A 24,209-nucleotide genomic window follows, 5' to 3' on the forward strand; every position below is an offset into this window, starting at 1 on the left:
TTATTTATAAGCATGAGCCAAAAGGATAACTAGCTTTATAATACAGAAATGTTCAAGGGGTTTTTAGTTCTATAATTTTATGATGTTATTTATTACCTTTGGCTTTTAAAATGCCATATATATGTAATTTTTAAAAACTATTAAGGTGTTAAAACACACCATGTAATTACTCCTTAATCATTATGAAAGGATTGAAAAATACAGTTTAACAAGAAGAAAATTAGATCATGCATGATAATGCTACGTGGGCATGATGTCCCTAAAATTAAACTGCTTGTACTCATGGCCTCAAGTTTCCTTTCCATTCACTCTTGAACTCACTGCCATAATTTTCACTCTCACCACTCTCCAGAATTGTTATTCTCAATGTTGTCACTGATTTTTCACTGTAACGCATCTAGATATAATTTTTTAGATCTCGTTTTATGTAACCTATCAACAATACTTTCACTTTCTTCACTGGCTCTCAGAATCTCACTCTCTGGCCTAGATTTTCCTCCTGACTTTCTAGTCCATCCATCTTAGCCTGTTTTGGTTACATCTCCTCGTCTTCTACCTTTCACAGATTAAAGTGACCCAGGGCTCAGTTCTTGAGGTTTTTTTCTTCTGACTTTTACCAGCTTGTATATGCTAATGATTTTCAAATTTATATCTCCAGCCCATTTCTCTCCTTAATTTCAGACCTATATATCAGCCTGTCTACTTGACATCTCTCCTTGATTAGCTATTGGATATGTCAAGTTTATCAGATCCAAAATCTGGTTACTGATGTTCTTCCTCCTGCCTGCCCCTTATGTAGTCTTGTTGTTCCATTAATAATGACTCTTGCAAATGCTCTGCCAAAAACCCTGGTGTCCTCCTTGACTCACACATTCTCTCTCTGTCTCCCTCCCCCGACCCCCATCTCTGACACTCCACAGCCAAGATGTTGGCAGATCTCATCAGGTCTAACTTCACAATATATCCAGAAGCCAGTCACATCTTTCATGTCCAAGCCACTCCACTGTCATCTGATTGGCCCTCTAGAGTAGTGTCATAGACTGCTAATAGGTCTTTCTGTTTCTCCATGTTTAATCCTCTTTTCGTCAATTCTTTACCCAGTGAACCTATTAAAACATGTCACATTATGTCACTCTTTTGGTTAAAAACTTCTAATTGCCTCCCATTTCACTCAAAATATATGCCAGATTTTCTCCTAATACTCCAAAGGAACCACAGGATCTGACTTCCTATTTTCCTGACTTATGCTTCTGCCTTTCTACTCTTTCCACTCTGCTGCAGCCACACGGAACTTCTTTCTATTTTGTGAACACACTCTGCATCCCTCTGTACTGGGCGGTTGACTCTGTATGGAGTTAGATATCCTCCTTGCTTACTCCTTCCATTTCTTCAGTTCTTTCCTTAAAAGCCACTCTCTCAGCAAGGTCTTATCTAGCCATCCTAATATTTTCGCCACCTTGCCCCTCCTGCACATAAACACTCCTTTTTCCTGCTTGAGTTGTTCCTCTCTAACATACTATATATTTTGCCTCTGATGTTTTGTGTTTACTTGGCACTCATGAGTAGGATTTTTTCATCGCTGTGTTTTTCATTGCCTATGAAAGGATATAATATAATAAGTAGCAACTCAATAAATGTTTACCGAATGAGTGAATAGAGTTTATCCTGGTATATGGTTTTAAGCATTAATACTCACTTAAAATACAGTTTGACATGAGTTCATTCTGACAATTTTACCTGGCAATTATATGCCCTTTTTGGATTCTTTGGGCTCTTTTTAATGAGCTGTACTCTCTATATGAATGGTTTTCTAATTAGGGAGAAAAGCCCAATGTTGTGCGGGTTTTCACTATTCTATTACTGATAATTATGATCATTTTAATCATGGTTCAAGGGATCACAGGAGTTTCAAACTTCATTAGTATTTTATTAGGAATAAGAAAATATCAGGGTGGTAAATGCAATGGATGTAAAAATTATTTCCAAAGGATTATGAGCCCTTAGCATCTGAAATAAATAGAGAAAAGTTGAATTTTGCCAGGCGCAGTGGCTTACACCTGTAATCCCAACACTTTGGAGGCCAGGGCGGGTTGATCATTTGAGGTCAGAAGTTCAAGACCAGCCTGGCCAAATGGTGAAATCCTATCTCTACAAAAAATACAGAAATTAGCTGGCAGTAGTGGCGTGCCTGTAATCCCGGCTACTTGGGAGGCTGAGGCAGGAGTATCCCTAGAGCCTGGAAGGCAGACGTTGTGGTGAGCCGCGATCTTGCCACTGCATTCCAGTCTGGGTGACAGAGTGAGACACTGTCTCAAAAAAAAAAGTTGGATTTATTGTCTTCTCTAGTAAGAGATCTGTGCTGGTCAGGCACAGTCTCTTGTGATGGAGCAGCTGCTGATCCTTATATAAGATTTGTGGAAGAGTGGAGTTGAAGGCTTGGCCAACTCTCACAGGCATAACTGGGTTGACATCATCTGGAGCAATGTGGTTGTCTGCATGAGACTGTTGTGGATTAGTTAGCACTTCCAGGCATGCTGATGGGGGTGAGTTTGTCTCTGGATGTCTTTCAGAGACAAGTGGCTGGCATTCGTTGGTTGGTGTTAGTGAGGCCAGTGTCATTGATTGACTAGATTTATAATTGGTTCTGGTTGGCTACCTGTTAGCATGGCTACAGGTCACCATTTTCCTTAGTGTGGCAATGTTAATCAGATGTTTTCTGTTTGAAAGTTACCTTCTATCAACTATGCTCAAAATGAACAATATTTCATATTCCAGAATTACATACTTTGAAGTTTGGGTCAAGAGGAGTTGTTTAATAAATGCTATCAGAGTTCTTAGAAGCTTAGTTTTAAACAGAAGACTAAGACTTAAACTCATCTACATGTATTTTTGGTAAATTATTGCTGGATTTATTTTTGTTTATTGTGTTTTTAAGGGCTCAGGCTGAACTCGTAACTAACATAATAATCTCCAATGGGAAATTTTAGCCTTTTTGTAAATCTATATAGGTATAGGATAGTGATATCCTTTTACATGTGTTTACTATAGAAAAAGTAATTACAATTTTCTACTGGTAAATCCAGCTTTTCATATTAGGAATAGATACTACACTATAAGTATACAAAAGTTTCTAATAAAATCATTCTATTTTCAAACAAAATTCTATCTAATCAGAATAATGCCAATTTGAACTATATGTAAAGACATACAGGTATTTTAAAAATAAGTGTTTTCCCTTTAAGGTAATTTCACAGTTTGTTTCAGGTTATATGTGCTTCATGGTATTTTGAAAACTTAATTCAAATGAAACATATGAAAACAAAAACTGTGGCACAAATCCAACTGTGACCCCATGTCTAAGAGTCATTGCTCGCAGGCAGTGGCTCCAGCCTTTTAGCGTAGCATTCAAGTTTAGCATTCTTCCCTCAGTGTTTACTTTCACGTGTTTTATACTTTACCTTTCAAGTTCCCAGGAAACAAGTGGATGCCACGTGCCTAATCCCTGTGCTCACATTCTATTCTCTATGTAGAATGGTTTTCTCCTACTGTTTCTGGCTTTGTTTTGGTTTGTGTGTGTGTTTGTTTTGGCCTGGTGAGCTCCTCTTGTCTTCTGCCTCTTCCATAAAGTCTTCCTCATGCTCAGATACAATTTTTTCTGGATCAACTCTTACATAGTGCATTATGTCGTAATTATCTGATTACCTGTTTTGCTATTTTTCCTGAGACAAAAAGCCGGCATGTGATGGCACGATCTTGGCTCACTGCAACCTCCACCTCCCGAGTTCAAGTTACTCTCATGCCTCAGCTTCCCAAGGATTACAAGCATGCACCACCACGCTGGCTAATTGGTGTATTTTTAATACAGTCAGGGTTTTGCCATGTTGGCCAGGCTGGCCTCAAGTGATCTACTTGCCTCAGCCTCCCAAAGTACTGGGATTACAGGTTGAGCCATCACGCCGGGCCTGGTTACCTGTTTTTGTTTTGTTTTGTTTTTGAGATGGAGTGTCACTCTGTCACCCAGTCTGGAGTGCTTGGCGTGATCTCGGCTCACTACAACTTCTGCCTCCTGGGTTCAAGCAATTCTTTCCCTCAGCCTCCCAAGTAGCTGGGATTACAGGCGCCTGCCATGTCACCTGGCTAATTTTTGCATTTTCACAAAATACAAAAGAGGGTTTCACCATCATGACCAGGCTGGTCTTGAACTCTTGACCTCTTGATCCACTTGCCTTGGCCTCCCCAAGTGCTGGGATTACAGGCATGAGCCACTGTGCCCAGCTGATTACCTTTTTTTTTTAAAGCTGAGAATATACATTTCCTTGTATGTGTTAGAACTTCAAAATGGATTTTGAATTAGTAAATAGAGATGAAGAAGCGTATGAATTTCAGAATAATTCTTTTATCCTTTGTAAGTAGAATTATTGGAAACCATTGGGTTTTTAATGGATTTTTCAAAGTAGTGATCATCCCTTGCATATGAAGTAAGTAAAGAAAAATGCAAATTTGGCGCGCCCAAGATGGCCGAATAGGAACAGCTACGACCTCCAGCTCCCAATGTGAGTGACACAGAAGACGGGCGATTTCTGCATTTTCAGCTGAGGTACCGGGTTCATCTCACTGGGGAGTGCCGGACAATTGGTGCTGGTCAACTGGTGCAGCCCAACCAAGGCGGGTGGATCACCTTAGGTCAGCAGTTTAAGACCAGGAGTTCAAGACCAGCCTGGCCAACATGGTGAAAGCCCATCTCTACCAAAAATACAAAAAAAAAAAAAAAAAAAAAAGGCATGGTGGCGGGCACCTGTAATCCCAGCTACTCAGTAGGCTGAGGTAAGAGAATCACTAGAACCCTGGGCATGGAGGTTGCGGTGAGCTGAGATCACTCCAGCCTAGGTGACACAGTAAAACTCTGCCTCAAAAAAAAAAAAAAAAAAAAAAAAAAAAAAAAAAAAACACCGAGGGTGGGGGACAAGAAGAGAAAAAGCTAGTGTATTATATATGTTTTTTCTATGAAGTCATGCAAATAACATGTTTTTTCTTTTTCTTTGGCTGTCAGAAAACTTGATCTAAGCTTAATTTTTTTTTTTTTTTTTTGAGACGGAGTCTCGCTCTGTCGCCCAGGCTGGAGCGCAGTGGCCAGATCTTGGCTCACTGCAAGCTCCGCCTCCCGGGTTTACGCCATTCTCCTTCCTCAGCCTCCCGAGTAGCTGGGACTACAGGCGGCCGCCACCTCGCCCGGCTAGTTTTTTGTATTTTTTAGTAGCGACGGGGTTTCACTGTGTTAGCCAGGATGGTCTTGATCTCCTGACCTTGTGATCCGCCCGTCTCGGCCTCCCAAAGTGCTGGGATTACAGGCGTGAGCCACTGCGCCCGGCCTAATTTTTTTATATTAGTAGTAATATGTTTTATTTGTCCTGTAATGCTACCCTTTCCATTTATAGGTTTATCCCCTTGTAGAAAATAATTGTATTTTATATCACCTGTGAAAAATTACCTGTAAATTTTATGAATAGGAGAAATTACAAATACAGAGGCTTTATATAAAAAATAGTTATAGATATTATTTATATTTTACATATTTACTTTTTATTTTATTTTATTTTATTTTTTTGAGATGGAGTCTCGCTCTGTTACCCAGGCTGGAGTGCAGTGATGCGATCTTGGCTCACTGCAAACTCTACCTGTCGGGTTCACGCCATTCTCCTGCCTCAGCCTCCTGACTAGCTGGGACTACAGGTGCCCACCACCATGCCCAGCGTTTTTTGTTTTTTGTTTTTTGTTTTTTTTGGAAGAGACAGGGTTTCACCATGTCAGCCAAGATGGTCTCAATCTCCTGACCTTGTGTTCCGCCTGCCTCAGCCTCCCAAAGTGCTGGGATTATAGGCGTGAGCCACCAATGCCCAGCCTGTATTTTACATATTTACTATTTGCCTGATTGGAATTTTTTTGGCCTTGCAAAGAAAACGTGTAATGAAAAGAACAAGGTTAGACTGATTGGACTTTTTCTTCACATTCTGATTGGTTATCCTAAGAGTTGCTCTCATCCAATCAGAATATGAATATAAAGTCCAATCAGAGGTTTGAGGTTGGAATATAAAGTTGGAATGTAAAAAAAGTATTGGAATATAAAGTCCAATTAGAGGCCTAGAGGTTTTTCTCTCATCCAGTCAGAACATGTAGTCTATAACCTCGGTATATAAAGCATGCTAAGGGTGGGAGTTGTGCAATTCCAGGCTCCTCTGCATCTGCCTGCACAGTTGTTTGGTACCCAGCTGGGAGAAGGAGGCGTCATCTGCCGCATGCTGAAGGCTGAAGCCTGCAGGCTCACCTCACAGCAGTTGGTGGCAGCAACGGACACTGCAGCCAGCCAGAGTGTAGAAAGGTGACAGGGTAGGTGTGCTGTCCAGGGCTGCGCTGCCTGTGGCCTGGGGAAGGTTGGGGGTGCTATCTCAGGCGTCAATGCCCACCTTGGGTGGCCGATTGGGTGTGCTATTCGGGGCTGCACTGCCTGCATCAGGGGTGGGTTGAGGACACTGTCCGGGGCTGCACTGCCCTCGGCAGGGAGTGGGTTGGAGGCACTATCCCAGACTGTAGTGCTGGCAGCAGTGAGGGGGTTGGGAATGCTATCGAGGGCTGCACTCTGTGCAGGGACAGATGGGGGGATTTGGGTTGGGGGCACTATCAGGTGCTGCAATGCCCATGGTGTGGGGAGGGCAGCGGTTTGGGTGTGTTGGGTACACTATTGGCTACACTGCTGGTGGCAGGGGGTGGAGTAACTTGGGGGCCATATCACGGGCTGCACTGATTGCTCTAGCTATCATTTCCAGTACTGTGTTAAATAACAGTGGTGACAGTGGACATCCTTACCATGGTCTAGATCTTAGAAGAAAGGCTTTTCATTTTTCCCCATTCCATGTGATTCTAGCTGTGGGTCTCTCTCGTGTGGTTTTTATTATGGTGAGGTATGTTTCTTCTGTCCCCGGTTTTTTGAGGATTTATAGCATGAAGGGATATTGAATTTCATCAAATGCTTTTTCAGTTTCAGTTGACACGATCATACTGTTTTTGTCCTTTATTCAGTTGATATGGTGTATCACACTGATTGTGTGTTGAATGGCCCTTGCATCCCAGGGATACATCCCACTTGATCATGATGAATTATCTTTTTAATGTATTGTTGAATTTGATTTGCTGGTATTTTGTTGAGGATTTTTACACCAATATTAGAGACACTGGCCTGTAGTTTCCTTTTTTGATGTCTTTGTCTGATTTTGGTATCAGGGTCATAATGGTCTCATAGAATAAGTTTGGAAGTATTCCCTCCCTCCTGTTTTTCAAAATAGATTGAGTAGGACTGGTACTAGGTCTTTAAATGTTTGTTGGGAAACCATCAGCAGTGAAGCCATCAGTTTCTGGGCTTTTCTTTACTGGGAGACTTTTTCTGATGGCTTCGATGTCATTACTTGTTACCGATCTGTTCTGGTCTTGGATGTTGTCATGGTTCAACCTAGGTAGGTTGTATGCATCTAGGAATTTGTCAGTTTCTACTAGGCTGTCAAATTTATTGTCATATAATAGCCAGTTATGATCCTTTGAATTTCTGAAGTATCAGTTGTAATATCTCCTTTTTTTAATCTCTTGATTTTATTTGAATCTTCTCTCTTATTTCTTAGCCTGGCTAAAAGTTTGTCAATTTTGTTTAACTTTCCAGAAAACCGACTTTTGGTTTAATCTTGTGTATTTTTTTCATTTCGATTTTATTTCTGCTATGATCTTTATTATTTCTTTTCTTATTTGGGGTTTAGTTCCTTACTAGTTCTTAAAAGATACATTGTTTATTTGAAGTTTTTCTTCTATTTGGATGGTAGTCACTTAAAGCTATAAATTTATGCCTTTGTACTGCTTTCTGTGTATCATAAGTTTTGATATATTGTGTTTTCATTACCTTTTGTTTCAAGAAATTTTTCAATTTTCATCTTAGTATCTTCATTGATCCACTAGTGATTCATTCAGGAGTGTATTGTTTCACTTCCATATGATTGTATGGTTTCCAAAATTCCTCTTCTTATTGATACCTAGTTTTATTCCTTTGTACTCAAAAAGAGGATGACCACGGAGACAGCACTGTGGTTGAACTGGTAGGAGGCAGCCATCAGCAAGAGCTGCTCCATGCCTGGCTGCTGGAGGCTAGAGCCTGCGGCCCAGCAACTTGCCCCACTGCAGTTGGTGTTGGTGTCAACAGACTGCAGTCCAACCAGTGTGGTGGGACAGGGGCTATCTGGGGCTGCACTTTTTGCAGTGGGGGCTGGTTTGGGGGCACTATCTGGGGTGTCACTGCCTGCATTGGGGGTACTGGTTGGTAGCACTATACAGGGCTGTGCTGCCCATGGCGGGGAGTGGGTTATTGACACTCTCTGGGGCTGCAATGCCCATGGAGGAGGACAGGTTAGGGGCACTATCGGGTACTACACTGCTGGCAGCATTGGGGGGTGAAGGTGGGGGGCAGTATTGAGGGCAGGACTAGTCGTGGAGGGGGGTGAGTTGGGGGTTATCAGGGGCTGCACTGCTGGCGGCGGTAGGCAGAGCTTGCAGCGACAGTGGTGGCATCCAAGGAAGGAGCAGTTCTCTTCTCCCTGGACTCCACACTCCAGAGGGCGACCTCCTCTTGCTCATACTGGAGCATGGCAGGTGCACAGTGTTTCCATGGGAATCCTGAGCATGGCAGAGCCCCCACACCTGCTGTGGCTACTGAGCCCTTGCACTCTGGGTCTGTGCCACAGAGACTGCCTGGCACCCCCAGGTATGGAGTAGCGGACACCACAGGGGACAGTGCCCTGTGCGTGGAGGCGTCTGGAATGGGAATTGGCACCTGGGTGTGGAGGGTTGGCTGGGTCTGAGTTTCTGCTACTCCTGCTCCCCGAGGAGTGCAGCCCCAGTGGGCCCAGCGGTTCCTGTGGGGTGAGGAGCTGGGTGCTATGGTGTCTCCATCACCCACCCCAGGCTCCAGTTCCTGGCCAGCTTGGGCCAAAAGGAGAGGCTGGACTTTGGAGGGTGGGTGTGAGTCCCTTCACTGAAACTGGTCCCTGCCACCCAGTGGCTGGCATGACAAGGTGAGGCTCTGACGCTACCTTGCATCTTCCTCTTTTTCTGGCAGGCTTTCCTGGCTTTGCCTGCCCAGCTGCTCTGTGCCAGGGGAGGAGGAGACACCTGCCATAGACTGGAGGCTGGAGCCTGGGAGACCGCGGCTCACCCCACTGTAGGTTGGTGGCAGTGACAGAGACTGCAGCACGCCAGAGCATTAGGAGGGCGGCTGCACTAGGAGGGCAGGTGGCTGCAGCCAGTGTGGGGGCAGGCCTGCAGCGGTGGCCAGGTGGTAGGAGCCTTGTAGGGAGGGCCGGTGCATTGGCATTCGGCCTGGTCCTGCCCTGCCCCTGCCATGGACCTTGCCTTGCACTGCTCTGCCCTGCACTTGCCCTACTGTTATCTGGCCTGTCTCAGCCCTGCCCTGCCCTGGCCCCACCCTGTCCCTGTCTTGGCCCTGTACTACTATGTCCCTACCCTCGCACTGGCCCTTCCCTGGCTCAGGCCCTGACCCTGCCTCTGCCCTGGACCGTCCCTGAACCTGTGCTGGCCTGGCCTTGGCTCTGGCTCTGCCCCTTGTCCTGACCCTGGTCCTTCCATGGCTCTGGGCCTTCCCTGGAGTTGACCAGGCACTGCCATGGCCTGGTCCTGCCATTGCTGTGCCCTACTCTGCCCTTGTACTGCTGCGGACCTGCCTGGGCCTTAGCCCTGCCTTGACCCTGGACCTGCCCTGACCTTGCCTTGGTGTTGACCCTCCCCTCTCTATGGCCTGGCTCTGGCCCTGCCTTGACCAGGCCATGGCCTGCCCTGCGCATCCCAGCCTGGGCCCAGCCCGGGTCCTACCATATTCCTTGCCCTGGCCGTACCCTTGTCCTGGCCCTGACCCTGCCCTGGCCCTGTCCTGGCCCTTCCTTGATCCTGCCCTGCCCGTCCATTCCCTGGCCTTGCCTTCACCCTGCATTGGCCCTGCACTAGCCCTGCTCTGTCCCGACACTGCCTTGGCCTTGTCCCTGCCCTGGCCTGATCCTGGGCCTACCCTGTCCATGACATAGCACAGGACCTGCCTTGCCATCCTCTGTCATGGCCCTGTATTGTCCCCACCATGCCCTGGTCTAGATCTTGACTTGGCCCTGTTTTCTAATCCTGCCCATGTTACGGCCCTGCCCTGCTTTTGGCCATGCCCTATGCTACCCTAGCCCTGACCTGGCCCTGGCCCTACCCTGGCCTTGCCCTTCCCAGGCTTTGCCCTTCCCAGGCCTTGCCTTTCCCTGGCCTTGCCCTACCCTGTCATTTTCCTACCCTGGCCTTGCCCTGCCTTGGCCTTGGCCCTCCCCTTGCTCTGGACCCTGCCTGGTTCTGCCTTCTCCCTGGCCCTGCCATCGCTCTAGCCCTGGCCCTGGCCCAGCCTTCACCCTGGCCCAGCCTCTGGCCCTGTGTTGGACCTGTCCTGGCCCTGGCCCTGACAATGTCCAGGCCACACACTGGCCATGCCTTGGACCTGGCCCCTCCTTGGTTCCGCCCTGCCCTGGCCCTGCCTTGGCCCTTTGCTATCCTAGTCCTGCCCTGGCCATGACCTCACCCTGGCCCTACCCTCACCCTGCTCTGGCCCTGCCCTCCCCTGGCCTTGCCTGCCTTGGCCCTACCTTTGGCCTGTCCTGGCTCTGGTTCTGCTCTGGCCCTTCCCTGGCCATTCTTTTTCCCTGGTCCTTCTCTGTCCGTGCCCTTGCCCTGGTCCCTTCTGGTCCTGCCATGTGGGTGTCCCTGCCCTGTTTATATCCCAGACCTGGCTCTGGCCCTGGACTTCCTTGTCCCTGCTCTTCCATCTCCTGGCCCAGTCCTTGTGCTTCACTGGCCCTGCCCTGTCTTGGCCCTGTGCTACCCTAGCCCTACCCTGGCCCTCCACTGGCCCTGGTCCTGCCATGGCCCTGGCCATGACCTGGCCCTGTCCCAAGACCCAGCCCTGCCATATCCCTCCCCTGGCCCTGGTTCTGCCCTACTTCTGGCACTATCCTGGCCCTGGCCTTGGTCCTATCATGTCCCTGGCTATTACCCTGCCCCTGGATTTTCCCTGGCCATGACCTGCCCTGGTTCTACCCTGGCCCTGGCCCTGCCCCGGTTCTGGTCCTATCCTGGCCCAGCCCTGACTAGGCACTGCACTACCCTGGCCCTGCCCTGCCCAAGGCTGCCCATGCTGGGGCCCTGCCTCTGCCTTGGCCTTACTCTGGGCATGGCCTTGGCCTTCGGCCCAGCCCTGCCTTGGACCTGCCCTACTGTTACCTGGGCTGTCCGGGTCCTGTCCTGCCCTGGCCCTGCCCTTGCACTGGCCCTTCCCTAGCCCAGGCCCTGGCTCTGCCTCTGCCCTGGACCTTCCCTGAACCTGCACTGTCCTTGCCTTGGCTCTGGCCCCGCCCCTTGTCCTGACCCTGGTCCTGCCAACGGTCATGGTCCTGGTCCTGTTATGGCCCTGACCTGGCGTTGGTCGTGTCCTGGCCCTGATTTGTCCTGGCCCTGCCCTGGCCACACCATGGCCCTGCCTGTTCTGCCCTTTCCTGGCACTGACCTTGCCCTGCCATGGTGCAGTGGTGCCATTACCCTACCTTACCCTGCCCTGATTGTGTCCTGGCCCTGCCTGGCACTGGCCCCTCCCTGGACCTGCCCTGACCCTGTCTTGGCTTTTGCCCTGCCCCCACTATGGCCTCGCTGTGGTCTTGTCCTGGTCCAGCCCAAGCCCTGGCCCTGACCCTGGTCCTGCCCTTATCCAGGCCCTGCCCCTGCCCCTGCCGCTGCCCTGGCCCTAGCCTGGAACCTGGCCCTGCCAAGGACCTGCCCTAACTCTGGCCTGGCCCTAGCCCTGCTCTGCCTTGGTCCTGGCCCTGACCCAGACCCTTTCCTGGCTCTGCCCTGGCCCTGGCCTTTCCTTGCCCCTGAGTTGGCACTGGTCTGCCACTAGTCTTGGCATCACCCTGCCCTGCTGTGCTCTGGCTGTGTCATCACCCTGTCCTGGTCCTGCCTTTGCCCTACTCTGGCTTTGACCCTGCCCTGGCCCTAACTTGGCCCTCACCCTAGCCTTGGCTAGGCCCTGCTCTGGACCTGGCCCTAGCCCAGACCTGGCCCTGGCCCTGGCCCTGGCCCTCAACTGGACTTGGAAGTGTCTTGGCCGTTCCATTGCCTTGACCTACCCTGCCTTGGCCATGCCCTGGCTCAGCTCTGGCTCTGGCTCCGGCTCCGGCCCCACCCTGGACATCCCTGATACGCCTCAGTCCTGGCACTAGCCTGGCTCTGCCTTGGAATTGGCCCTGCTCTCTCTATGGGCCAGCTGTGGTCCTGTCCTGCACTGGCCATACCATGCCGTGTCTCAGCCCTGGCTTTGGCCTTGCCCCTGGTCCTGCCACATCCCTGGCCCTGTCCCTACCCTGGCCCTGACTTTGACCCTTACCATGCTCAGGCCTTGCCCTGGCCCTGGCCCTGCTCCTGTTCTGGCCGTGCCCTCAACCTGTCCTGGCCCTGGCCCTTCTCTGCTTGAGAACTTACCCTAGTTCTGCCCTGGCCCTGAACCTGTGGTGACCCTGAAATGTCTGACCCTACCTTGGTCTTGCACTGCTCCAGCCCTTGTCCTCACTCTGGCCCTGCCACTGTCCTAGCCCCAGCCCTGTCTTTGGTTTTCCCATGGCCCAGACCCTTCTGGACCCGGCTGTGCCATGAACCTGCACTGTCCCTGCCCTTGTTCTGCTTCTGCCCCGAACCTGGCCCTCCCCTTGCCAGGGTCATGGCCCTGTTCCTGCCCTGGCTGTTCCCTGGCCCTGCCCTAGACTTGGCACTGCCCTGGCGCTACCCTGCCTTGGACCTATGGTTCCCTGGCCCTGTCTTGGCCCTACCCTATCTTTGACCCTGCCCTGGCCCTACCTTAGCCCTCACCCTAGCCTTGTCTGGGCCCTGTCTTGGACCTAGCCATAGTACAGACCTGGCTGTGGCCCTGGCCCTTCCATGGCCCTGTCTCAGACCCTGGTCCTGCCAGGTACCTGTCCTGGCCCTGCTCTGGGCCTAGCTTTGTCCCTGGTCCTTAGATGACCCTGGCCCTGCCCCTGGCACTGGCCTTGGACATGACTGTGGTCCTAACCTTGGCCCTGCCCTGGAGCCACCATTGTCTTGGCCCTGCCCTGGCCCTACACCTACCCTGCTCCTGGCCCTGCCCTGGCCATAGACTTGCCCTGGTTGGCCCTGCCCTGCATTCCCTCTCCGCTACCCTGGGCCTGCTCTACGCTGCCCTGCCCTGACCCTACCTTGGCCCTCACACTAGCCCTAGTGCAGACCTGGCCCTAGCCCTGGCCTTGGCCCGGCACTGACCCTGCTCTTGACCCTGGTCCTGCCATGGCCCTGCTTCTGACCCTGGTCCTGCCGTGGCCCTGGCCCTGCTCCTGACCCTGGCCCTGCTCCTGACCCTGGTCCTGCCGTGGCCCTGGCCCTGCTCCTGACCCTGGTCCTGCCGTGGCCCTGGCCCTGCTCCTGACCCTGGTCCTGCCGTGGTCCTGGTCCTGCTCCTGACCCTGGTCCTGCCGTGGCCCTGGTCCTGCCCCCTGGCAATGATCCTATCAGCTCCAGCCCTGGCCCCGTCTTGGTCCTGACCCTGACAGATTACATTAGAATATTATTTAAAACGCTGTGCCAGGCCAAAGATCATTGTACTCTTGGGCTCGCCGCTGCATCTCCGGGGCCTGCGACTCGCAGTCGGGGTCTTGGAGGGGGCCAGGGCTATGGCCATGCAGAGCCAGGGCCATGGAAGGACCAGGGCCAGGAGCAGGGTCAGTGCCGGGCCAAGGCCAGGACTAGGGCCAGGTCTGCGTTAGGGCCAGTGTGAGGGCCAAGGTGGGGTCAGGGCAGGGCCAAAGGCAGGGTAGAGCAGGCCCAGGGTAGCACAGGGCAAAGGCAGGGCAGGGCCAACCAGGGCAGATCTACAGCTCTGTGGCTTCCTCTTCGGAGTCCCTGCTGGGTATCAAATGCCTGGCTCTTTATGCCACCCCTTCCCCAATAGCAGGACTGCATTGCCGGCTGCCAGGAGGCAACTAAGTCCTGAAGTCTCCCCGTGGCGGCGGCAAACCCTTCATCCAGGAGGCTGCTGAGCTTCCCAGGCCATGTCCTAGCAGCAGGCATGGGCAGAGCAGTCAGTGGATCCCTGGGGCAGGGCGGGTGGTGCGCGCCAGGGATCCCTGCCCACTCTGGGGAGCATGGCCTACTAGCTGGGTAGGGGGCCGCCTACGCGGAGCGCCCGCGAGAGTACGCGTGGCCCAGGGCTCTTTCTCCCGAGGGCCTCGTGGGCCGGCTGAGATGCTCATGCGCGCTGGTGCCTAACGGTTCGGGCAGAGGGTGCCGCCAGCAGGTGGCGCCCGCGAGAGCAAGGGTTTCTCCGCGGAGGGCCTCGTGGGCCGGCTGAGGTGCGCATGCGTGCTGGTGCCTAACGGTTCGGGCAGAGGGTGTCGCCAGCAGGTGGCACCCGGAAGAGCTAGCGGTTTCTCGGCGGAGGGCCTCGTGGGGCGGCTGAGATGCTCATGCGCGCTGGTGCCTAACAGTTCGGGCAGAGGGTGCCGCCAGCAGGTGGCGCCCGCGAGAGCAAGGGTTTCTCCGCGGAGGGCCTCGTGGGGCGGCTGAGGTGCGCATGCGCGCTGGTGCCTAACGGTTCGGGCAGAGGGTGCCGCCAGTAGGTGGCGCCCGCGAGAGCAAGGGTTTCTCCGCGGAGGGCGTCGTGGGGCGGCTGAGGTGCGCATGCGCGCTGGTGCCTAACGGCTCTGCTAGGCTAGGTGCTCCTCCGAGCGGCTGGAGACTGGAGTGTCCTTGACGGAGGTAGCGGCTGGACCTGGTTACGTGCTGGTGCTGTGCTCCAGAGCGGCAGAAAGCGAGTGGGAGCTGAGGTGTCTTGAAGCCGGTCCCTCAACCTGGGAGAAGATCTTTGGCTTCAGGATGGGGGTTGGGGGATCATTCCTGGGGACCTGCGGGGGATGCATGGCTCCCTGGAGGGAGAATCGTGGCAAGGATGGCTTCTCAAATCCCGGGTACCGAGTCCGGCAGAAGGATCTGGGCATGATCCACAAAGCTGCCATCGCGGGTGATGTGAACAAGGTGCAGGAGAGCATCTTGCTCGGGCTGAATGACGTGAACAACAAAGACAAGAAGAACAGGTCAGGGGAACTGGAAGCCGGCGCTGGGGGCTGCGGAAGGAGGCCTGGGGATATGGGAGAAGCCCCCGTTCCTGGTTTCGGGGTAGGGGAGATATGGTGCGGGGTGAAGGCGTGGGTGGGGTGGGGGACTGTGGTGGGGGTGAGTTGGGTGGGGGGTGGATGGGGTGGGAGACTGTGGTGGGAAGTGGAGTGGAGTGAGGATTGGATGGGATGGGGGTTGGATGGAGTGAGGGGACTGGTAGGGGGCAGAGTTGGTTAGGATGTGGGTAGGCTGCAAGGGTGGGGGTGGGGTCAGTGCTGTCACCAAGGGCACTGGGCTTTCTACCCTGGCAGGCTCAGCAGCACCTGGGATGTGGAAACCTTGCCTTTCTTGACAAGAAGAGTAACTATTTGTTCTGAAGGCAGAGGGATAACATACTATTTGATGTTTACAATTCCATGCATCATTGTATGTTGGGACTGTGCACTACATTTGCCTAAAATGACCTCTCCCTCTCCTAGGACTGCTCTACATTTGGCGTGTGCCCACGGCCATCCGGGAGTGGTAGCTGACTTGGTGGCCAGAAAATGCCAGCTTAACCTCACTGACAGTGAAAACAGGACAGCTCTGATCAAGGTATGTGGTAGCCAACTCTTTCAGCATGGGATGGATTTAATTTAAATTCACAGAATAAAACTAATTCACCTCACTGAAATATAATGAGTTGGTGAATCCTGTGGAAGATTTCCTGGAATTTACAGTCTATTTCTTGGTCTGATACTGACAGGCTGTACAATGTCAAGAAGAAGTTTGTGCATCCATCCTGCTGGAACATGGCGCTGACCCAAATGTTAGAGATATGTATGGCAACACTGCTCTGCACTATGCCATTGATAATGAGAATATATCAATGGCAGGAAAACTGCTTGCATATGGTGCAGATATTGAAGCAAAAAGCCAGGTATAGATCAACCAATGTTCTTTTCAAAGTATTTCAAGTGTATTTGTTTTACCGTTAACGTGATTTTTTATTTTAGTAAAACATCTGAAACTAGAAGGAAATATATTACATGCAAATATTGGCTTTACATACAGCTATTTAAAAATACATTCATAGCAAATATGAAAACACGAGGTCTGTAGTCTAAATGTGCCCCATAGGTTTAGTTTAGCTTACTTCCATAAGTTGTGTCAACATGTAAAATTTAGGAGATACATACACAGATCTAGATTTCAGGCTTCTCTTAAAGGTTCCATCTGGATTCCCTTGAGCTCATATCACTGTTCAGTATGCTGTGCAGTGGTTACCCCTTTATATGAGGCATATGTGCTCCAGTCTGTTGCTGTGCCTTCCAGACACCCTAGGAGGGGTATCTGAAAGGGAAGGAGCAGCGTGTGGGCGAGCACAGTGGAGTGAGAAGGAAGGGATTGCTTTTAATTTGCTTTCTGCTTCATGTTTATGTTCATAGGATCTTAACAAAGGTTTTCAGTTCAGTTGGGAAGTATGTAATTTTGTGAATTAAAAATTGTTTTTGCTGTTTTGCAGGATGAATATACATCACTTTTACTTGCCATAAATAGGAAAAAAGAGCAAATGGTGACATTTTTGTTGAAGAAAAAACCAGATTTAACTGCAATAGATAATTTTGGAAGGTACAGTAGTTCTTTTTTGTGCATTTTTAAACCTGAGTGTTGTTCTAGAGTGGTAACAGTCACTTGTCAGAAATATTACATTGATGAGATTAACTTATTATTATTGGGGTAGAGAGAAATAACACAAATCATCAGTTAGGTAGAAAAACAATTATTTGGACTGGGCGGCATAAAAATGGTGTATTGCAGGATTCATCTCATTATATTGACTGATGTTTGTTGATGGATGAGGTGATATTTTAAGTCATATTATCTTATATTAACTAAAGGGATTTCATATTGGTTTCATTTAAAAGTATGGACTTCAACTTTTAGTTCACTTTGTGACTCAATATTGAAATTTCTTAACTCTTCTATAGTACTTTCAACCTCTGCTTCTTACCTGCTTTTCCTTTAAAAATACCATGTTAAAGATAAATTAGAGTTGAAAATCACTTTGTCTTTTGGGTGACTCTTTGCTTTAGCTTGCTTTCTTTCAAGAATATTAATGTTAGGTTATTCCTATGTAACTATTAATTGCTCTTGCCAGATACTGCGGGTTCATTGGGTTTTTTCTTCTTTTTATCTCTAGCGTATTTTGATGTTATTTTTAATTAGTATGGGCAGAGGGAAAAAAGATAGCTTTAAATGGGTAAACTTTTCTTTTAATGAATACAAGCCATGGGTGACAATGAGAAAAAAAGAGACAGGCTGTAGATTCACACAAGACTGGGTTTAATTCTTAGCTTTTCTACTTGCGAGATGTGTGACCTTGGGAACATTACTTATCACCAAGTATGTTTTCCTATATGAAAAAAGAGGATAATATATCCTTCAAGGGTGGTTGTGTATAAGTAATGTGTGTATATATTGCATTTAATCCAGTGCCTCGCATATGATTATCAGCATTATTAACTGAAACTACTATGTCTATTATTAGCATTATTGTTATTGTTTTAAACCTGCAGATAGCTCTTACTTATTGACCCCAAGCTGATATTGAATTACAATATATTATGTCAGACTAGGGAAGAAATGGATAATTCTTTGCTTAAATTTTTAGCTACTTTAGATAGTTCACCTAAGCATAGTATCCTGCCCATCCAAAGACTTTATTTTAGCAACTTCTGCTATGTCATATCCCAGTGGGACAAGAGGCTTCCTTGTTGTTCCTTCCATTTGGCTTTGGTGGCAATTTACAAAGATGACCCCTTCAGCACCCAAGATGCTTGTGTCTATTAGTACATATAATTGGTTAATTCTACATGGACAGGCTTATTAAATTGGTAAAGTATATAAATTTAGCTTTTAACATAACTTTGCTAAAGTTTGTAAGCGTGAAACAATCTCTTTGTTATTTTAGAACAGCCCTGATACTTGCTGCTTGTAATGGATCAACAGGTGTAGTCTTCCAGCTTCTTCAGCACAATGTTGATGTCTGTTGCCGAGATATATCTGGATGGACTGCAGAAGACTACGCCATTGCTTATAACTTTCAAGCGTAAGTATTTAAAAGGCTAGTGAACGCTAAATTGAGGTTTAAAGTAATTGTAACCATTGCATCTTATACATCAGGTGAGATTTCATAGTTGGGTTCAGGTAGTTTTGGAGTGGCAGTGAGTTAGTCCACTTCATCAGCCAGAAATCAAGCATAAGACTAGACAAGTTAGAAGTAGCAATGAGTGTAGGATTCTTTAACTCAAGACTCTTAAGACTTTTATGCTTAGGGATCCTAATGTTTTCCATTTCATTCCAAGTATAACCCCTACGCATGGGATAAAATAGTTTCACATCCTTGATTTTTATAATTAGTTATGTGAGTCTTGAAATGTCCAGTGTATCAGAAAATGTTGGACTATCTCCTGGGAGCTATCTCATATACCCTCCACCTTGAATTTTTCAAGAAACTAAGAGGTTCTAAGTCCAAGGAAGACAATCATGTTTTACAAGTCAGTGGGGTGCAGGGGGTGGGGGTTGAGGAAAGGACATTCTAACTATTCTGTTGTTTATATGGATTCTGTTACTGTTTGTTTGTCATTGAAACTGCTCCTGCAGTCTGGTAAAGATTGACCTTTGCCCCTTCTGATTCAGATCCTCAGTCTTTATAGTAATCTATACGTAGGTTTCCAAGTCACAACTTGTAGTTCACATAAATATGCTTATATGCCCAGCCATTGTTTCCAAAGCACCAGTACCCTGCTGTGGCTGCTGGACATCCTAGCTTTACCCACACACATAGTGAGCAAGTTGACCCTTCCCCCCATACTCAAAACCTCATGTGGAGCCCACATCTTAGCCTGGAATCCTAGACCTTCGTGGTAAGTTATTCTTTGAGTCCCTTGTTTGTCTTCTGTCTAGCAAATATTAGTTGGGATAGTTCTAAGCTGTTAGATGTGTTCAGAGAGTGTTGCAGGAAGATATCAAAGTTTTTTCTTCTTTGTTACCAGATTTTTACCCCAAGCTCTTTTATATCTTATGTAGCAGTTTTTCTTAGATAGAGGAAGGTCCCATGTTATCCTTCCTCAGAGCAGTGGGCACCAACTTGTGGTTGACCCCTCAAGTGATCTGTTTTCCATAATAATAAAAATCTCCCAGCCCACTTGCCTCTCTACCTCAAGTTTTTAAAGTATCTTCAAATTTTACCTCATAGAAAGCCATTTGTCAGAATTATCTAAGTCTCAAGTAGGTGAGTTGGACTGAACAGAGCCAAGCTTCATCCATGACTGATCAGCATCCATTTATAAAAGTAGGGCTTTGTGCTTGCTTCGCAGCACATATGCTAAAGTTGGGCCAACACAGAGAAAATTAGCATGACCCCTGCATAAGCATGACGCACCAATCTGTGAAGCAGTCTATATTACACAGTTACAAGAGGGCCATTTAACAAGTTTGCTGACAAGTTCCCGAAAACAGTGTGAGTCAAAGCAAAACAGGTGCTAGCCAATAATGAAATTACACATTTTCATTACAAGAACATTGGGGTAAGGTAATCTGTGAAATAAGAATAGAGCTGAGCAACCCATGGTGTGTTGTGTGCAAATATATTGTTAGTACGTATCTCAGAAATGAGAAAATAACCACTTGCATCTCCTTCATGACACTTCAAAAATATGAGGGTTTTTGTCTTCCTTGTCAGTTGGAGATGACCATGGAGAGGAAGCATCATTCTAACAAAGATCCACTGGTTCAGAGTTAGAGTCTATAGAGGACAAATAGTAGTAGTCCAAGCCAGGTCTTGACATCTGTTAGCTTTCTGCCTTTGGTGTGATTGTTGACATAAGTAACAATGGATAATCATGTTATCTATTTTAATGAGACAATCTATTTATAAATTTAGTTACAAACTATGAAATAGTTGAGATGTCCTAAATCATAAGCTACAAATAATAGAATAAGTAATAAGCAAAATTAGGACTTAACATTTTCAAAAGATCATAATATTTTAATATTAGGACATATGGGAAAATACACATTGGGTTTCATTTGGGATTCCAAAATAATTTCAGCAAAATGTTCAAGAACAAATTATTCCATTGCTTTACTATTTCTCTGAGCACATTAAAATGTGATTTCATTAAACGTTTATAATAACCTAATGAATAAGGTGGTAAAACCTTCATTCTTTGGAAGAAGACATTGAGGCTAAGAGAAGCAACTTGTCCAAGAACAAATATCCATTGGTTACAGAGCTAGGACTTATTATGAGTCAGATCATTTCCCATTATGTCAACTTTACATGAGTTAATTTACTGAGTTATACTGTCCTCACTTCATAAGTACTTTACTTGTTCTTTAATTAGAAGCTTAGTAAGAATTTTGTAAGCTTACAAACTAAATGTGTATAATTAAAGTTCTGATATTGTTTGATATACTCTTAAGAATGTAATGTATTTGGTAAATGTTTTTCATATCGGTATTAAAATAGTAATTGTATTTACTACATTTTTACACATAGCATTCGCAGACTAATTTCTGAATATAAAGCAAACAAGAGACGTAAACGTCTTCAAAATAGGAATCCAGGTACGACTTCTGATAGTGAATTTCTCTCAATGGTCCTGACATAGATAAAAAAAGTAAGAGGAAGGCAGTTTTGATCACAAAACAGCAGTTTAAAAAAACCACTGTATAAATTGAATGTATATTTTTAAATTACTTTCTTAGTTATCTAGATTTCAGAATTATTTAAAAGGTTACTTGTAGGCAATTTATAATCTCAAGCAGTATTATCTGAAAAAAATTCATTATCATAGTTTCTGAAATTCTAGAAGATATTTTTGTGTAAATAAGAAAGATTTTTAAGTTAATATGTGGTATGTTTTCTTTATAGTCACCTTATGATGAATTGGACTTGTATAAAATTGGGTGTTTTAATTTATAAAATAAATGCTTTGCATTTAATAAATACATATTACAGCTCAACCTTGAGCATTGTGGGATTTGGGAGTACCAGTCCCCCATTCCGTTTGAAATCTGTGTATAACTTTGGACTCCCCCCTAAAACTTAACTACTCGTGGCTTACTGATGACTGGAAACCTTACTGATTATACAGTCAATTAAGACATATTTGTTATGTTATATGTATTATATACTGTATTGTTACTACGATAAAGTAAGCTAGAGAAAAAGAAACTTATAAAGAAAATCATAATGAAGAAAGAATGTATTTTCATTCAGTGGAAAGTGGATCATCATAAAGCTCTTCATCCTCAGTCTTCAAGTTGACTAGGCTGAGGAGGAGTAGGAGGTAGAGAGAGATTGGTCTTGCCATCTCAGGTGGCAAAGGCAGAAGAAAATCTTCAGATAAGTGGACCCTTGCAGTTCAAACCTGTGTTATTCAGAGGTCAACTCTGACACGGTGATTTGTGTCATAAAAAAGTAACTTTCCTTAAAACTAGAATTTCAATGAGACCTTTCTGGTACCATGAACAAACAAACAATAAGAACTGTACCAATACCAATAGGATGTTATTTTTTAAAGATACCCAGTGTGTGGAGAAGTCAGAAAATAAATTCCTTATTGAGAAGCACAGGCCATGTTACATATTCTTATACCAAGAAGATCTCACTAGTATTGACTTAATTCCCCCCAAGTGGAAATAAAATGAGATATATTTACCTCATTAGGGTGAAATTTGTTCTATCTGCTAGTTAATTGTCATGGTAACATCAATTTATTAGAAGAAGACACTCTGTTACTATTAGCTAAAAGATTATTATAATAATATTTGAATAACCCAACTCTAGGCTGAACACATTATAGTAAAAGTACAGCAACCATTACCAGAACAGAGCAGGAGCTGCCTCTTTGAGGTAGGATACGTGCTCTGCCACACAGCCCTACAACTTCACATTCCCTCCCAAAATAGAGGCGTGATTGGGTGCCATTTTTCAGAGGGTTTGCTTGGTAATTTTCTTCATAAAAAATGTTTCAGAAGAACGAAGATGCTACTTTCCCACCTCGATGTGACACCTAATGCACTTGTACAATCTGAAGTGTATGAGGACATCTTTGATTTAATGTATATTTATGAAAGAATGCCTATAGGTTAGGCTTTCCAAGTTACAGGAGACAAAAGTAGAATAGACATAGTTTTGGCCTTTAAGGTGCTCATAATTTTTATGCTTATACAACAGAGTTTTCAAAGAAAACATTTTCATTCTCATGTCCACTTAATAAATATCAAGTGTCTTTAAGGTAGTAAGCATTTTTCTAATAAGTACAGAATGCAAACATTTAAAAATATATAGTCAGAAGCCATGGTTATTATTGTCATTTTTATTATTTACTACTCGATTCAGTGCTTTTTGTGTGTCAGATGCCCTCTGGGAGTTTATAATTATTGTTTATTATGTATTTATCGCATTCAGTGTGTGCCAAATATGTTATGTCCATGGTGGGGAATGAAAGATTTTAAAACATGGGTAGGATTTAAGGTAAGCATGCAGAGTGAGTAGACATTTGCCAGGTAAAGAAGCAGAAGAATGCTCCCTGTCAAAAGGAATATCTCACAAGATTGTATCTTTGGCAGAAGGAACAGCTAACAGGATTGCCCCTTTGCCAAAAGGAAAAGCAAGTGCAAAAGGTAAGATGCTTGAGGGAACTTTGCAGAGTTTATGAGCAGTTGGTTCAGTTTTGCTAGCGCAAAAAAAAAGTATGCTATGAGAGTGGTTGGAAATGATTTGAATACCTAGCTAAGTCAAGCTTAGGAAAGACTTTTTAAACATCTAGAAATTTGTAGATCTTATCTGTAGGCCACGGAAAAAAATCTTCGGTAGGGTGCTTTTGACTGCAAACATTAGATGACCTAACTAACAACAGCTAAAACAATGGGAGCCAAAGTTGTTTTGGTGGTTCAGTGATATCATCATATCTCACTCGTCCCTCTTTCAGCTGCGCTGTTCGCGGTGTTTTGTTGATACCTCCTTTCATGGTTGGCTACTTAGCAGTAGTTTCAAACACCATGTTCTCACAAGACAATATCTAAAGGCTGGAAGGGTTGTTTTTTTTTCACGTGTTTCTTTTAGAAAATGGAGAAAAGTCAGAAGCTTGCGTTGGACTTCCTGTGACATTTTATTGGCTTGGTTACACTAGCTGCTCGTTTCTAAACCAGGCACTGGAAAAGCAAATGTAATTACTGTGATTTGCTTAGAATAATCATTTCTCTTCTTGGAGCTAGGAGGGATATTGGATGATAAATATCTAAGTAGACTTGCATTTCTCCAGCAAGAAAGAATAAAGAATTGCTCTTAGGTAGGGAACCAGCAATGTTTGCTGCAGGCATTCACTAGAAATTTTTCAACAGGGAAGTCTCAAGATTAGATTTGAGGAGGATTAGGGCATTCTGGTTATGGTACAAACAAGGATTGGCAAGCTTTTTCTGTAGAGGGCTAGATAGGTAATATTTTAGGTCATGTAGTCTCTGTCATAGCTACTCAACACTGCCACTGAAGTGTGAAAGCAGGCATAGATAGACTGTGCTCCAAAAAAAGTTTATGTACAAAACCATATGGCAGACTGGAGTTGGCCTGTGACCTGTAGTTTGCTGACCCCTCACTTAGAAGGTAGATGAAAGGTAACCATGTAGACTGGGAGACAAAGGAAACTTTGTCTGTAGTCAAAGCTATAGTTTCCTTATCTCCAGTCTCAATCTACTGTGATGTTTTCACCCATGCAAGGTGAAATAATTATAAGAATCTCAGTTTATTCATTTAAAAATGTTCATTTATTTTCTTGGCCTTATGCCCTTTTCATTTGCTGTCTTAGTTTTTTCAATTTAAGAAATATTAATAGTTGGTAGGGTTTTCTCCTCCTGTGAAAGACATCAGTTAAGAGGCCATGTTTAACTCA

The 24,209-nt window shown here is 46.3% G+C and overlaps 1 protein-coding gene and 1 non-coding gene across 15 annotated transcripts in view; both read left to right on the forward strand.

The window, feature by feature from the left end:
* The window catches only part of ANKRD62 (ankyrin repeat domain 62), a 102,789-nt gene that overhangs the window by 7,224 nt on the left and 71,356 nt on the right, over positions 1–24,209 (forward strand). For 4 of the 14 annotated variants that reach the window (XM_050767543.1, XM_050767544.1, XM_050767545.1 and 1 more), the window contains 6 exons: positions 15,747–15,861; positions 16,013–16,186; positions 16,772–16,878; positions 18,221–18,358; positions 20,813–20,880; positions 22,891–22,944. In XM_050767543.1, coding sequence (XP_050623500.1) covers positions 16,085–16,186; positions 16,772–16,878; positions 18,221–18,358; positions 20,813–20,880; positions 22,891–22,944 — 469 coding nt within the window. In that variant the 5' untranslated portion in view covers positions 15,747–15,861; positions 16,013–16,084. Of the gene's footprint in view, positions 1–6,321; positions 6,385–14,856; positions 15,246–15,746; positions 15,862–16,012; positions 16,187–16,771; positions 16,879–18,220; positions 18,359–20,812; positions 20,881–22,890; positions 22,945–24,209 lie in introns of those variants that run through there. The other 10 variants (XR_007721144.1, XM_050767540.1, XM_050767542.1 and 7 more) reach the window with 6 other exon arrangements.
* On the forward strand, positions 19,614–19,719 carry LOC126941648 (U6 spliceosomal RNA). The gene has a single exon (XR_007721415.1). It is a non-coding gene; the product is annotated as a U6 spliceosomal RNA (small nuclear RNA).

Source organism: Macaca thibetana, chromosome 18, assembly GCF_024542745.1.
Source record: "Macaca thibetana thibetana isolate TM-01 chromosome 18, ASM2454274v1, whole genome shotgun sequence".
Lineage (NCBI taxonomy): Eukaryota > Metazoa > Chordata > Mammalia > Primates > Cercopithecidae > Macaca > Macaca thibetana.